General features: G+C 33.8%; 1 protein-coding gene across 5 annotated transcripts in view; it reads right to left on the bottom strand.

Annotated features, from left to right (window-relative positions):
• Stim2 (stromal interaction molecule 2) overlaps window positions 1-16,076 on the bottom strand; it is a 161,857-nt gene extending 145,781 nt beyond the window's left edge. Inside the window, exon 1 of one of the 5 annotated variants that reach the window (XM_048784300.1) lies at window positions 15,389-16,076. In XM_048784300.1, the coding sequence (XP_048640257.1) occupies window positions 15,389-15,395 (7 nt within the window). In that variant the 5' untranslated portion in view covers window positions 15,396-16,076. The remainder of the gene's footprint in view (window positions 1-15,388) is intronic. The other 4 variants (XM_048784307.1, XM_048784301.1, XM_048784302.1 and 1 more) reach the window with 4 other exon arrangements.
• Window positions 16,077-16,104: the final 28 nt, after the last annotated feature.

The raw sequence follows: 16,104 nt of genomic DNA, 5'->3' as shown, positions 1-16,104 counted from the left end.
TATCAGACAACTTTATAAACAGACATAAACAAGCTACCATACATTATTCAAAGTACAATTAAATAAATTCAGATGACCAACACATTTGCATGTTCCTACAAGATTTTAACATACATCCCATAAAATAATATTGTAGCTGGGCAGAATGGCACACACTGCTACTTAAAAGGCTGGGGCAGCAAAATCATTTAAGCCCAGAAGTGTGAGACCAACCTGGGTCACATAACAAAACCTTATCTCAAAAAATTAATTAAAATTCTTTTTAAATTTTAAAAGAATTGCAAATAAATGGCAAAAATAATGTGAGACTAATAGTTAATAAATTGAGACTCTAACTCCAGGTTTATTATAGTTGAAATTGATCTTTAGTGTGGAACAAATACTTAATGCTAAAAATTTTCCTCTAGGTACTGATTTACCTATATTTACAGTTTTTGATATTGGTTTCTTTGTTACCAATTGATGAAAAACATTTTAACATGCTTTTTCAGTTTAAATTTATATACTTTACAGAAAACTCAGGGATTTATCATCATGACCTGTACGGCTGATATTATAAATAAGTAAAAAGATTAATATATAAAACCAATATGCCATTCAGCTTCAATTAAAGGAGTTTGGAAATTAGTGAACTGAGATCTGAGGCAATCATAAATGAGGAAGTTGCCAATTTGTTCCAAGATCACGTCACTGGAGATAGTATAACCACAACTGAACAACAAATAACCAGAGTATTAAAAGTAAAAATTTAAAAACAGACACCATTAGTTTTGTATCATCTTTTTTTTTTAAGAGAGAGAGAGAGAGAGAGAGAGAGAGAGAGAAAGAATTTTTTAATATTTATTTGTTAGTTTTCAGCAGACACAACATCTTTGTTTGTATGTGATGCTGAGGATCGAACCCGGGCCGCACGCATGCCAGGCAAGCGCGCTGCCGCTTGAGCCACATCCCCAGCCCCAGTTTTGCACCATCTTTCCACCACCTAGAAAGTATCCAGGACATAGTAGGCATTCAAACATTTGTTAAATAAACATATTCCCAAACAAAGAAGCATTTTGTAATCTCACCATTGATGTCTAATACAACTCCTAATTTCACTTTTAAAAATTATTTTAAAGTCTGAGACTACAAGCTGAATAAAATTCCAGAGTTTTAAATAATAACATCATTTAAATTACTCTAAAGTCATTAAAAGATGTGAAATTATCTGAGTAGAGAATTCATGATTTAAGCCACATGAGTACTATATTAATCCTCAGTATATGTAAATAAAGAACTGAAAGATGACCCTATATCATTTTTGCCTTAGAACTTAGTAGTCACAAAGAAAGATGGGCCACAGTTATTCCTAAAAGTAACACAAAATTTTTTTTCATGTGCCAATAAAGATATTAAATAACAACAGACGTCAATAATAAAATCATATTATATTGCAGACTATCTATTTTTAAATGTTGGACACTGTGTCAAAGTAATATTTGTCAACCAATAATCATTATAAGATGAAAGTTACCAAAAATGACAATAGATTAAAAAGATAAACTTTTCAGGTCAAAAAACATTTATAAAGCTACAGGACAACTTTTAAAAGAAAAATGTTATAATAGATATCTTAAGTGGGTAAAAAAAGAAAAAAGAAATAGTGTGTTACTACTAAGTAGACAGTTATTGCCAGTTAGAATTGCATTAAAAAGGTATACAGCATGTGTTAAGAAAACTCCAAGGTGCAAGAAGCCACGTTAAATGTGACCATCAGTATATCTCCAACTTGAACAACAGGGCAATAAACACAGAACATTCTCAATAACTATTTACTGAATGAATGAAAAAACTTTTGAAACAAACCCTGAAAGACAGAAGACATTCTAGAATGAAAGAAACATGAAGGAAATGGATGAAGGAGAAAAGCAGGACAAAAAGTAGCCTAATTTTGTTAGAGTATACTATATGATATACAGAATATAAGCAGGAGTTTGTCTGCACTATGAAGTTAACACATTTAGAGTTAATTGGTATTTGCAGGAAACACTATAGGTTTCATTAGTAAATGAAAGTAGTGTATAAGAAAGTACAAGGTAGATTATAAAATCACTGCCTCATCTAACCCAAATGATTTAGTTCAGAACTAATACAGTAGCAAGGAGAATGCAAAGAACTGAGGAAAGGGTTAAATGGAACACCAAGAATTTGGGTTTACAAATTGGGGGGAAAAAAACAGTAACTTTAAAAGAAACAAAGTCAAAAAAAAAAAAACTGATAGTTCAGTGAAGAAGTCAGGTAAAGAAAATGATGTTTATTGAGCATTCCTTGCTAAGTACTTCAAATAACATTATCTTAAATGATCTTCACAACAACCCTATGATACAGTTATACTCCTATTTTAAACATGAAGCAAAAAAAGATCAGCATACTTTCCCTAACCTCACAAAACTAATTACAAAAGCATTATTTCCTCCCTTTTTCCTTCCAAAAGAAACTCCAAGTTACCAAATATGAGGCAGCAAAGTGCTCTGAAAGGCGAGCCCCTTTCCCCAGTCCTAAAGGTTGAAACATCTTTGTTCTAAATAACTGGAACTATGTCCATTGGCATGACCCAAAGGACATGAAAAGAATAGGCTGGAGACTAGAGAAAGATTTTCCTACCAGCATTACCTTTGTAATTAAGTCATTAAGAACCCACCCCCACCCTACCCCTAAGAGAGCAATTTAGGAGTAGTCCTTGATTCCTCCCTACTTTCACTCCTATTTCCAAATCTAACAGAAAGACAAACAAATTCTAATTCCAAAGTATCTTGATAAACTCTTCCTCTTCACTCAAACTCTACAGCTACCATCCGAATCCAAGCCATCATCAGCTCTCAAGTGGCCTCATAACCACCCTCCTAGACAAATCTCCCTCCAACCACTCTTGATCCCAACAATTCATTCCCCAAAAACAGCAGGCAAGCGATCTCTAAAATGTAAATCATGTAGAAATTGGAACTATTGTACACTGTTAGTGAGACTGTAAAATGGCATAAACACTATTAAAAAACACTATGGAGGTACCTCAAAAATGAAAAATTGAACCAGCATGTACTACAGCAATCTCATTCCAGGTATACAACCAATAGAACTGAAAGCAGTGTCTCAGAAAGAATCTTACACATGTATATTCACAGCAACATTAATGATTATTCACAATTAGACAAAAAGCAGAAGTAACCCAAGCGTGTATAGTGATAAATGAATGGGTAAACAAAAAATAGCATACACATAAAATCGAAAGTTATTCAGTCTTAGGAAGGAAATCCTGCTGCAAGCTACAACACGGAAGAATCTTGGGGTTATTATGCTAACTAAAATAAGCTAGTCACAATAAAACAAATACTTCATGATTCCACTTATTCAGAGTATCTAAAGTAGTCAAATTCATAGAAACAAAAAAATAAAATGGTGCTCACCAGGGGAAATGGATTTATATGAGTATAGTTTCAGTTTTACAAGACAAAAAAATTCTTAAGGTCTGTTTCTCAACAATGTCAATATAGTTAACACTACTGAACTGTACACTTAAAATTAGTTTTGTTTTAGAAAATCATGCAAGTCAAACTAATTAAAAAGCCATAAATCATATCATTTCACCTCCCTTCTTAAAATGCTTCAACTGCTTCCTATCACTCTCTGAATACACCAAACAAGGTAACAAGGTCCAGGAGGCTCTGTGCCATCTGGCCTTATCCTCTTCTCAGCCAGACCTACTCTTCCCCTCTCTCAAGATGCTCATTTAAATGACACTCTTTTCCTTCTTCAAATAATTCAAATCCCTTCTTGCCTAAAGGACTTCATCCAAGCTATTCCCCAACTCTTCAGGGACTTTGATCCTTGTATCTTTCCAGAAGCCACCTAAAATGTGACCTTCTCAGAAGCCTTTCCTAACCACCCTACCTAAATTAGTAATACCCCACATCATTCACACTATTTTATATTTTGTTCCTTAATAGTATTTCTCACAAACTCTAAAACACTGGTTTTCTATCTTCCCAACTGAAATGCAAGCTCCATGAGAACAACGGCCTCATTGGTCTTATTCATCAATGTTCTCAATACTTATCATACACCTGTAATAATATTTGGCATTCAAATATTTACTGATTTCACATTTAAATATTACTCTATAAGACTGTGCTTTAGCATAGACAAGCATGGGGGAGGGAAGATTATTCTATGAGCCTATGAAGTACATGTGAATATTATATGCACATCTTTAAAAAACTATAAAAAGAAATAAAGTTTGGGGAGTGGGGTTATAGCTCAGTAGTACAGCACTTGCCTAGCATGTGTGTGGCACTGGGTTCAGTCCTCAGCACCACATATATAAATAAATGAAGTAAAGGGATAAAAAAAGAAATAAAATTTTGACAGTACAATTATTATCACTAATTGTTGAAGTAGATGTATTTTCTACTTTTACCTTTCTGAATTTTCTGTATTTTCTATAATAAACTTTAAACAGAAATTAAAGTCTTTAAGCCTCACATCAATTCCAAATGCTTTAAATTTCTCAGTTGGCAAAGATACAAAATGACTTACGCAAATAATATAACCAACTTTTTTAAAAGTACCATAATACTCCTTAACCATCACTGTCTATATATTTTCTAATATTTATTAGATGTTGATGGACCTTTATTTTATTCATTTATTTATATGCAGTGCTGAGAATCAAACCCAGGGCCTCAAACATGCTAGGAAAGTGCTCTACCACTGAACCACAACTCCAGCCCCATTTAGCTTCGTATTTTCTATGATGTTTTATGAATCTCAGAAAATTAACGATCTGTTTATTTAGATCACAGTTTAGTGCCACAAGTGATATCGCCATACTTTTTTAAGTATGACAGAAAGGACTGTGAGTATAGTTCAGTGGTACTGCATTTGCCTAGCATGTTGTGAGGCCCTGAGTTCCAAACTCAAGAATTGAAAAATTAATGCCAGAGAAAACATCTTAAATGCTTTCTAGATCACAGCACATTTCTATAACTATACTACATCTGTATCTATGGATAAAAAGAAAAACAGTTAATAATAACTGAATACTTATACTTGCCAGGCTCAATTTGAAGTACTCTATATATTAACTCATTTGTTCTTCAAACCACCTTTTAGAGAATGAGAATCTAGGCACTAACAGATTAAATCAGTTACCCATAATTACAAACCACTCTGGGATTCAAATCCAGGAAATCCCACTGTAATCTAGAGACTATTTTCTTAATCAACTATACAAAAGTGGAAACACGCTTAGGGCTCAGATTAAATGCATAACATACTATGCATTTAAAAACCACATTCCATCCTTAAGAAATATTCATGAACATAAAGGCAAACATAAAATACTTATTGAGGATACTGATTGTTTTTTAAAATCATACTTTAACATATATGACTGGGCCTCAGAAATCACATATTTTATAGTAGTTTTTAAGATGTCAGAATATTTAATAGCAAAATTTAGTTATTTACCAGTGATAAAGAACACATTCATACTACCCTTGAGCAATAAAGATCTCAAAAAGAGTCTATTTTTTCTAATTTTAGTGAGGTTTACTTGAGAATTTAAAAGTGTACATATTTAAAAATACACTGCATGATCTGACGTATTGTATAGACTGCGAAACTTACACTACAAAGAATTTCTAATTCTTCTGCTTCTCAGTTCCTGATAGAACTTTAATCATACATTATACTTTAATATACAAATCTATGGCACTAAAGGATTTTTAATGTACAAACTACTTAACAACAAACCTAAATTTCCATTATATCTAAAAACTTATTATGTGGATAAAAATAACCTCACAAGGAATCTCCTATGGAATAAAAAAGATAAAATTTTCTGGCATAATTTGAACCCCACATACAAATATGGTTGCTGGTGCACTGTAAGCAGGCTCACCATTAACTCTGTCATCCAAGGTATTTGCCATTCCCAATCACATCTAATATTCTCAAATGTTAGTATCTATGATAAGTGTCATCCCCTATGCTTCCTACTTTCACACTATGCCCTTCCCTATCTAACAAACTCTTAGACCTTCTTAGCAAACACCTCTACTCTGGGACAGGGAACTGAAGAGACAGGACTCTTCACTAATAACCTACTTCAACCTCATCTTTGTAATTCAGGAAAACACAGCACATACCCTTATGCCCTTATACCCTCATCAGAATGTATCATCAACCTTTAAGAGGGCACAGCTTCTAGTAGACCAAGGGCAGGCTGAATATCTTACTGATCTTGAAATTCCAAACACCCAACTGGTATCTAGCACACAGCACCCACTGAAGTTTTTGTTCACTTAATGTTATGGTTTGGATGCAAGGTTCCCCCCAAAAGCTCATGTGTGAGACAATGCAAGTAGATTCAGAAGAGAAATTATTGGGTTATGAGAGCCTAAACCCAATCAGTGAATTAATACTCTGATAGGGATTAACTAAGTAATAACTGAAGTGGTAGGGTGTGGCTGGATGAGGTAGGAATTGGAGGAGCAGCTTTAGGGTACATATTTGTATCTGGCAAGTGGAGTCTCTCTCTTTGCTTCTAGACCATCATATGAGCCACTTCCGTCTGCCACATTTTTCTGCCATGATGTCCTGCCTCATCTTGAGCCCCAAGGAATGAAGCTAGCCTTCTGTAGATTGAGACCCCTGAAACTGTGAGCCCCTAAATAAGCTTTTCCTCTTGTTCTAATCAGATCTTTTAGACACAGCAGCAAAACAGCTAAGAACACTTACTGAAGAAGATTAATAGTTAAAATAAAAGAACTCCATTTATTTATATCACACTTTGTTTCAAAGGAGGAGAAGAGAGACATGTTTAATACTTCAAATGTGTAACAAAAAACTTTTAATAAATATTCAATTTTTCTAATTTCAGTGAGGTATAATTGACAATTAAAAAGTATATATTTAACGGGGCTGGGGTTAGAGCTCAGCGGTAGAGTGCTTGCCTTGCACATGTGAGGTACTGGATTCGATCCTCAGCAACACATAAAAATAAAGAAAGAAAAGATATTGTGTCCATATTAAAAAAAACTTTTAAAAAAGTATATATTTAAGACATACAAGTTCACAATCTGATATATATTATACATACACATACATACACACACACTGTGAAATAGTCACTATAATTAAACATTAACTACTTTTTTTTCTTTTTTTTTTTTTTGGGTGGTGAAAACACTTAAGATCTAGACTCTTAGCAAATTTCAACTATATAATACTGACAACTATAGTCATAGTGTTGTATATTACAACTCCAGTTTATTTTTCTTACATAACTGAAACATGCACCCCTTTATCAACATTTCTTCATACTCCCCTCTTCCCTGCCCCTGGTAATCACCATTCTACTCTAAGTTTGACACTTTTAGATCCTACATAAAAGTGAGATTATGTAGTATTTTCTTTGATCCAGTATATGTATGGGTCATGTGTTATTTCATTTAATATAATGTCCTCCAGGTTCACTATGTTCTCACAAATGGCAAGAGTTCCTTTGAGGCCAAATATCATTCCCTACACACACACATACACACACACACACACACACTCTCTCTCTCTCTCTCTCTCTCTCTCTCTCTCTCTCTCTGTGTGTATGTATGTGTGTGTGTGTGTGTGTGTGTGTGTGTCACATTTTCTCTATCCATTCATTCACTGACAGACATTTAAGTTGCTTCCACATCTTGGCTACTGTGAATAATGCTGAAAAGTACATGAAAGTGCAGATAGCTCTTAAAGATATTTTCAGTAAATGTAACAATACAAATAGTTGAGCTACAAAATATTTCTGTAGTTTTTTTACACTATGCACATCTACTCTCAGGCAATTTTCAGATTTACATTGTCCCTGCAATGATAAAACTGATCAACTGCAGCATCTTTATGTCCCCAATTACATCATGGTTGGCAGAAAACACTAACTAAATATATGTTTTAGGGGCTGGGATTATGGCTCAGCGGTAGATCTCTTGCCTCGCATGTGCAAGGCCCTGTGTTAGATCCTCAGCACCACATAAAATAAATAAATAAATAAAGTTTTTAATAAATAAAATGGACCTGATTTTAAAAATATATATGTTTTGTATTTTATGCACACACAGTCAATAACTGACCTTCTCACTCTAACCTTCAGTTCTTTTTTGAATCCCTTTTTAACAGTCCTAGAACCAAACATAAATGCACATCAGAGAATAAATTTAAAATAACAAATTCAAAAATAGCACAAAGTATCTATACCTATAGTATCTTGTGCTATTTTTGCAGTTGTACAAACGTTTCGGTTTTTCAGTTGGTTTGTTCTGTTTTGTTTGGGTACTGGGGATTGAACTCAGGAGTGCTTTATCACTGAGCCACATCCCCAGCCTTTTTTATTTTTATTTTGAGGCAGGGTCTCACTAAGTTACATAGGGCCTCACTAAATTGCTGAGGCTGGTCTTGAACTTGCAATCCTCCTGCCTCAGCCTCCCAAGCCATTGGGATAACAGGCATGTGCCATCTTGTCTGGCCAGTGTTCTGGTTTTTGGATTTTTGGGTTTTGGTTTTGTTTTTGTTGTTGTTGTTTTTAAGTTGGAACCCACAATAAAGAAACAGCAAGGATTAACTCAGTCGGAATACATGTGGCAGATTAGAAAGAATTTAAGATGACAATGTTTCCAAAAAAGTGGGGAAATGGAAGAAAAATTATGTATATGTCATTAATGTACACGTCAGAAGTTTTTTGCTAGAGAATAGTAATAGAGAAGAAAGATTATCTAGTTATGCAACATTAGATTTTAAAAAAAAGAAAGAAAAAGCTGTAGAAATAAAACATGGCTCTGAAATGTGTAATGTGTCAAGAAGCACATAAAAAATTCAAGTAAGGGTTATTTTAAAAACATTTTTACTTACTGAGAATCATTTAATAAACAACTATAAACACTTTCATTACTCTAGGTATTTTTGATGAGGTTGTTTAGTATTTTGTAATCATATAAATAGAATATCCAAAACAAGTATTTTCAAAATTAAAAACTCAGCATTAACTGGGTAAAATAGTTTCTGAAGTTTCAGAAGTTTCACTTCCATATAATAGCAAGTTGAGGAAGACTATGAAGAGAGTGAAAAAAAGTGAAAACAACTAAAGTAAAAACAGTAGGATGCACAGAGGCCAAGATTCATAAGGACACATAAACTTGAATGCAAGAAGAAACACTCAGATCCAAGCACTTGAGTTCTTTGAATGTTATTCCAAGTAAATGGTTCTTACCAAGGTTGGAAGTTCCCTGAGCCTATGGGGGAAGCTGGGATAAAAGTGGAACTGACAGTTACCACTATCTTTAAAAAACACGGAATGTCCACAATTAAACATCCTAGAACTGCTATTAGCCTTAATCCTAAAGTTGTTTCACTTTAAATGATAAGGTTTGCATAGCCTAGCAGAAAGGAAATGACTCTCAGAACTGTAGCCATGGTTGTGCAGTATCACTTCAAGGGCCAAATGAAGTAACGCCAAAAGTCCAATCAATCATTGGCTTAAGGTTCCCCACCCCAATTTAGAACTTTCCTAGCAATGAAGTTCTCTGAGGAGGAAATGTTCAGCTAGAGCAACACAAGACCAAGAACAGAGACTTAGGATAGATCTACCCTTAAAATCAGCAACAAAGAAACCAGTCAAGGAAATGGTTACTAAAGGTAGGATTAGAAATTATCAAGAAAGATTAAATACACAATACCTACTAATATAAAGATACAGGAGGATAAAGAAAAGATGAAACCATTTAGATTTGGCATTACATATCATCATCTATAGATCAAGCTTAAAATTCACACATTCTAAATTCAAAATTTCAAAATTCTGAAAGAATTCATATAATTCAAAAGTTAATTCTGAAAGAAATAATATGCTAGTATTTAGTACTCACAGACAATTATTCATGGGAGAGGGAGGCCAACTCTAATTAATATAACTTTAGTTCAAACTGGAAACAGGTTTTTTTGTTTTTTGTTTGTTTGTTTGTTTGGGTTCCCCCACCCCCCGCCCCCAGTACTGGGGATTGAACCCAGACCCATAGTTATTCTATATGAAGGAATAAAACACATATTTTTAAATATGGATTACTAAAGGCTTTATATAAGCATCACATACAAATATATTATCTTTGGCTATCAAGTTTTTTATTTTATTTGTTAAAGAACTGGCAAATATAATTATTAACTTTAGAAATCAGCACAAGTACAATCATATACTAAAGTAACTAATTTTCATATTAATAAATAGGCACATTTGAAATAAGATGATGATGTGTTCCTTGGATTTTTCAAGGGCATGTACTAACTTAAATAATTCTAGAAAGTCAAAGTGTTTAAAATTAAAAGGTAATTTTTTATTTCTTAGACTTCCATTAAAGGCCAGATTTCTTTTTTAAGCTAAAAATAAAGCAATTTTCTAAAAACTTCCTCTAAACAGTTTCAAGGACAATGCATAAATGCTTAAGACCTGCACTCCTATACTGTTCCCTGGCTGGCCTCCCTGTCTCTATCATATCCTCACTTCCATCAAAGGGAATTAGTGTTCTCAAACATGGAGATCCCTCATGTTTAAACACTACCAAGTCTCTCAATCCCTAATGATAGAACAATAGATCACAATGCCAAGTTTATGAATAGAACTCTCTGGACATTCAAAATGTCTTTTGTTTTATCTTAAATATTAAAAGTAAATTTATATTCCCCTTAACATATATGTTTGGTATATTTTTTAATTTTTAATTTTTAATTCATTAGTAATTAAATATTTGATGTTTCCCAAATAATCTAGTAAAATGGGTATGTCAAGAAAAGGCACAATATTTTTCCTATGGTTTCCCATACTCCCCAGGACATGGCTAGGTACCCCAATTTTAGATCTACTGAGATTTCCACACATGTTGAATATGCTTGAGAATATTAAAGAACTTGACAATCTGGACCCAACCTTCCTTCTCCTTTCGCACTACTCTACATACACCCTACGCAAAACTGTAAAGAAAATTATTAACTTACTACTTATTCTTATATATGTCTCCTCTTAGAAAGCCCTTTCATTCACCTCTACCTGAAGTCTTATCTTCCAAGGTCAACGTCAAATACTACAATCCAAGTGTTCTCTCTAACAGCTCTTCCTTTCCCCAACAATTTGCAGTCCATTATTGTGCTAAACAAAGTTTGTCTTGTATAATGTTTAGCTGTGTGTGTGTGTGTGTGTGTGTGTGTGTAAAGCTTCATACCACATACCAGTTAAAAATCAAAGCTTTGGTACCAGAGGAACCTAGGTCAACAGCTAATTCTGTTACTTACTAGGTGTGACAAGTGCGGGATCATCCGCATAAGGCATAAGTTTTCTCATCTCTTGTATGACAATAAGAGCAGTTATCTAACAAGATTAGACTAACAATTAAAAAAAAATGATGTATATTAAGCACTCAGCACAACACTGACACCAAGTAATAGTTTAATAAATGTACCTGTTGTTTCCTAATCCATATTAGCCTGAGTTCCCAATGGGCAACCTATGCCTTGCACTTTTTTGTATTCTTTTTCATTCCTACCGTTAGTCTATATGTTTTAATAATCGCTTGATTGATGAAACTTGATCGATTCAGAAATAATCTCATAGTTAGTTCATAACAAGGTCCAAACTCTAGATAATATCAAAAATGCTCTATTCATCATACTAGTTGTTAATTTTAACTTTAGTCAGTTTATACTTTACTCATCATGTACATAAATATAAATCTCCAAGAATTATTTTGAAAGATTTCACACCACTACCAATGACTAAACCAATATCCAAAATGCTTGATAGCTACTCAAAAGAAAATTAATCTAAAAAAATTGTTATGTATGCAATCACAAATCAAGACCTTAGCAAATTAAAGAATTCCCTTGTGGGACCTTCTTTTGCATAAAATTAAGCAAAATCTTTAAGCCAAGTTTCCAACTGGGCCTTTGAGTTATTCCTGTGCTATGAGATCCCCAACAGAGAACAAAGAGTTCTTGGTATTCTCAAGGAGAATATCAAGGGATGTAATGTTTCCAAACCAATAACTACTACTATTCTTAAATATTCAGAATAGACTAGACCAAATGGATAAAAGCCGATTCTTCAATTCTGTAGTTAGCAATACAAGTATAGTAATGACCCTCCAAGACTAGTAAATAAAAGGACAGGTAATGATAAGGAAAGGGAAGGGGGGAAAGGATACACTAGAAGGACATCAAAAAAAAGCTTCAGGGCTAGGGATGTAGCTCAGTCAATAGTAGAGTTTTTGCCTCACATTCACAAGCCCTGAGTTGGACCCCCTAGCACTGGAAAAAAAAAAAAAGAAAGGGAAGAAGGAGAAGGAGGAGGAGAAGAAGGCTTTAGGAAATCATAAGCTCAATTCAGAAAGAAAGGTTTCTAATAACTAGTACTATGCAAGCTATACTCAAGTTTAACTATGCCATAATATGAACATTAACATGTCTACCATAAATACCACTCAAGGCAAAATACATATACCACACTTGAGTCAACTACTAAATAAAGAAAATAAATAAGGGAACAACATTTACTTGGGAATTATTAAAAATGCAGGTGAAATAACTAAAAGTTTGGCTTAAGATTTTTCCAAAGGCATGCTAGCTTGAGATACTTCCATCTAAATCAACGAAGGCCCCACAACACAGCTGTGTTATCCCACAACATATTTGTCTAGATAGAGTAGCTCTTCTAAAGACTTTGAACTACGACTATTTTAAATTTTCATTGAGATTTTAAATACAATATCAAATTAGTGAAATGGTATGAGTTAAGATAAAACCTTTACATAAGTACCAAAAAAATTTTACTTTAATTCATTAGGAAAGAAGTATAGAATAAAATATCTTAAAGTTAAGTTTTGTTTAAATAACTCTGAAACAACTATGCATAAGAAAAAATTAATGTTTTAATTATTCTATATATTTTGACAGAATAAAGAATGTGGCACTGGGGATGTAGCTCAGTGCTAAAGCACTTGCCTGGCATGCAGGATCCCTTAGGTTCAATCCCTACCACCACAAACCAAAAAATGTATATAATAATAATAATAATAATGTGGTTTATACATATATAGTCATTGTTCTTTCATAAACTATTTCTCAGGAACCATATCTGGATAAGATCAATCACTTTCCAAGGAGATCACTACCTGATTCTATGTCTGTTAGGCAAAAAGATAGAAAAGTAATGTTTTAAATTATTAAAGTACTGTTTAGAATATAATCACCAAGCTAAAAGTCACCAGTCCCTAACTCCCTTTATGTTTCAATCACTCTTTCAAAGTAAGAGCCCTAAAAAAAAAATAACAAATGACAAATATACAAACACGTAAGATTTAAAATATTTACTATGTAACATTATAAATAGTGGTCCCACATTATCAAACATTTCCACACTGAACTCTGAAATTGTAATATAAAAAAGGAAAAGATATGAACCTTTTCTAATTATGCTAAATGGATATTTATTTTGATGATGTGTTATCACCTGTCTCTTTACAAAAAACACTTTGCTCAAAATTAAGCACAAAACAGATGATATAAAGGCAATTTCTTCTTAAAATACACTAAAGTGAAACCCTAGGGAGGCAAACTTCAGTGGAAAAGAATATTTTCTACATGTTATCAGCAGCTCCTAAGAAGTATCAATCTGGAGAGGAAAACAGAAAAGTGACTGGCTGTCATTTTACAGAGACTTTAAGAATATTGACAGTTTTTAATCAGGAGCCAGAGAGAACAATTCTTTCACAATTCTTTCAAAAATTTTCAATTTTCAAAATGAAATTTAGATTTATTATAGATATTCTACTCCATTTCTATCCATCAACACTGCCTAGAGTGTGACATGGCAGTATTTTATAAGTTTGGTCAATAGCTCTACTTCCTGAAGTGTACAATAGCACTAATAAATTATACTCTGGGCTTAGCACAACATTTACAAATGGAACCCGAGATGAAAGCACTTCTCATACACTCTTAAGAATGGGAAGGAGTCCCATTCTTAAGGCAATTTTCATATGTTCTGATTTCATCAGTTTTTCAATTTACCTTTTCCAAGATACAAATGCTACTGACTATATTTACATAAACTTAATAAAATTACCACAATTCAACTTGTGGACTGTGTAGTTTTATAACCTTAAACTTTAAATGGAAATGATTAACTTGTTAAAATCAATATTACAACAAAAGGAAAGATTAAGAACATTAGAAATAATTCCTAGGTTGACATTATTTTAGTAAATTTACTTTAAAACACTACAGCACAAATTCATTATGTGTTATTGTCACATTTTTTCCCAATAAGAACTGCCTTTTTCAAAATATCATAAACAACTCAGAAACATAAATCTTACAAGGAAAGATTATAAAAGCTTATTAAAATAAAATTCCATCTGAAGTAATTTTCTTGATATGATGGACATATATACTTACTAGTAGTCAATAAATGCTGAAATTCTGAATTGCTCGTCTTTCTACCAATTACTTTTTAATAAAGCATTATTCAACTATTTATTGATCAAATTTTTCTGCTTGAGAAAGCAAGAATCACACTCCTATACCTTTTAGAAGCCAAAAAATTATCCTCCCCTTCCCACATGAAGCATTAAACCTTCAAATTACAGTCTTATCTAGCCACTTTTTTGGGAATCACTGTTCTTCACTATGATACTTACCATGTTTTTATTTGAAGAGTAAAAACTATTGAAGCATATAACTATCAATCTATCCTCTAACTCAAAGACACTATGCTCCTCATATTATTATTCTGTAATCTTTTATCCAAATAAATCACTGATAGATTTGCTGTTTCAAGTTTCATTTAATAGAGCTTGACATGTTTCGAGTAAATTAAATAAGCTGATCATTATGTTCTATGCCCTACAATTTTTAAAGTGCTTAACAAAGTTTACCAACATCCTTTTTCTCACTCGAAGAGTAAATATCCTGTCATATATCCCAGAAAATAGCTGCTTAGTTCTAAAGAATATAGCTCCTGAGCACTTCTCAGAGCAGCTGTTAGTAACTTCTAGATGCCTATTGGACTATCACTTCGGTTAAATACTAATGGGTCATATTGTTCCAGTTTACTTTTTCCTCTTTAACCTGGCAATTAGTGCAGAAAACCTACAGACCTATTAAAATAAATAAAGTATTAATAAATATGAACATTACTTTTGCACCACTACTTTTCCCAAAGAAATCATTTCAGGATCTTTATATTATTACTTAAACCACCACAGATTAGTTACACAAGACAATGAAAGGCTTTAAAGTGATACAAATTTCGACTTAGCCTTACCAAACATATTTCAAAGTTGTCAATAACTGCTAGAACATTCCAATTAAAAAGATGCTGCTGCAATCTACCAGAACTGTGCTGCTCAAATACAAGTCCCAAATATCCGGCACTTAGTAAATTTTCAGGTGTCTTTCTGGTAACCTGCTGAGATTTCTGCAGCCTCTGTTACCCAGCGATGCTACTACCACCAGCAAATAACTTTCCATCCTTTAAAAGGGTCACCTTCCCCGCCTCAAAAAATATGCATTCGACTTAGACGTTTCTTTATGACTAATACGGAACCACTAATACCACTAGGTATTATGGCTCTCAAAGAATCCTCTTTAGCAGCTTCCCCTGGGACGCTGTGCTCAACTGGGTTTCAACTGGTGAGTCTCGCTGCCAGCTGCCTTTGCAAAAGCAGCAGCACGGAATCATACCGCATTGCTGCTGCTGCCGACTTATTTTCTAGCAGCTTTAAAAAAAAAAGCCCAGTACCCTGCAGACCCTGGTGGCTCTTTTGTAGCACGAAAAGAGAAACTACCGCATTGCTCAGCTTGGGAGAGCAGGGAACCCAAAAGAAGGGCGGGGAAGCGAATGCCGTCGAGAGGCTCAGTCGAGGGCGGGGTGAGAAAAGGAAGGCGACCGAAGTGTAAGGAACCGCGACGCAGCAGCCGTCAGGGAGCCAGCGTCTGAGCGCCTAGCTCGGCATCACCCAATGGCCCGGACCGTCGAGT

The sequence above is a fragment of the Marmota marmota genome, unplaced genomic scaffold, assembly GCF_001458135.2.
Source record: "Marmota marmota marmota unplaced genomic scaffold, marMar, whole genome shotgun sequence".
Classification (NCBI taxonomy): domain Eukaryota; kingdom Metazoa; phylum Chordata; class Mammalia; order Rodentia; family Sciuridae; genus Marmota; species Marmota marmota.
The sequence above is the reverse complement of the archived record's forward strand: the minus strand, read 5'-3'. Positions and strand labels throughout refer to the sequence as shown.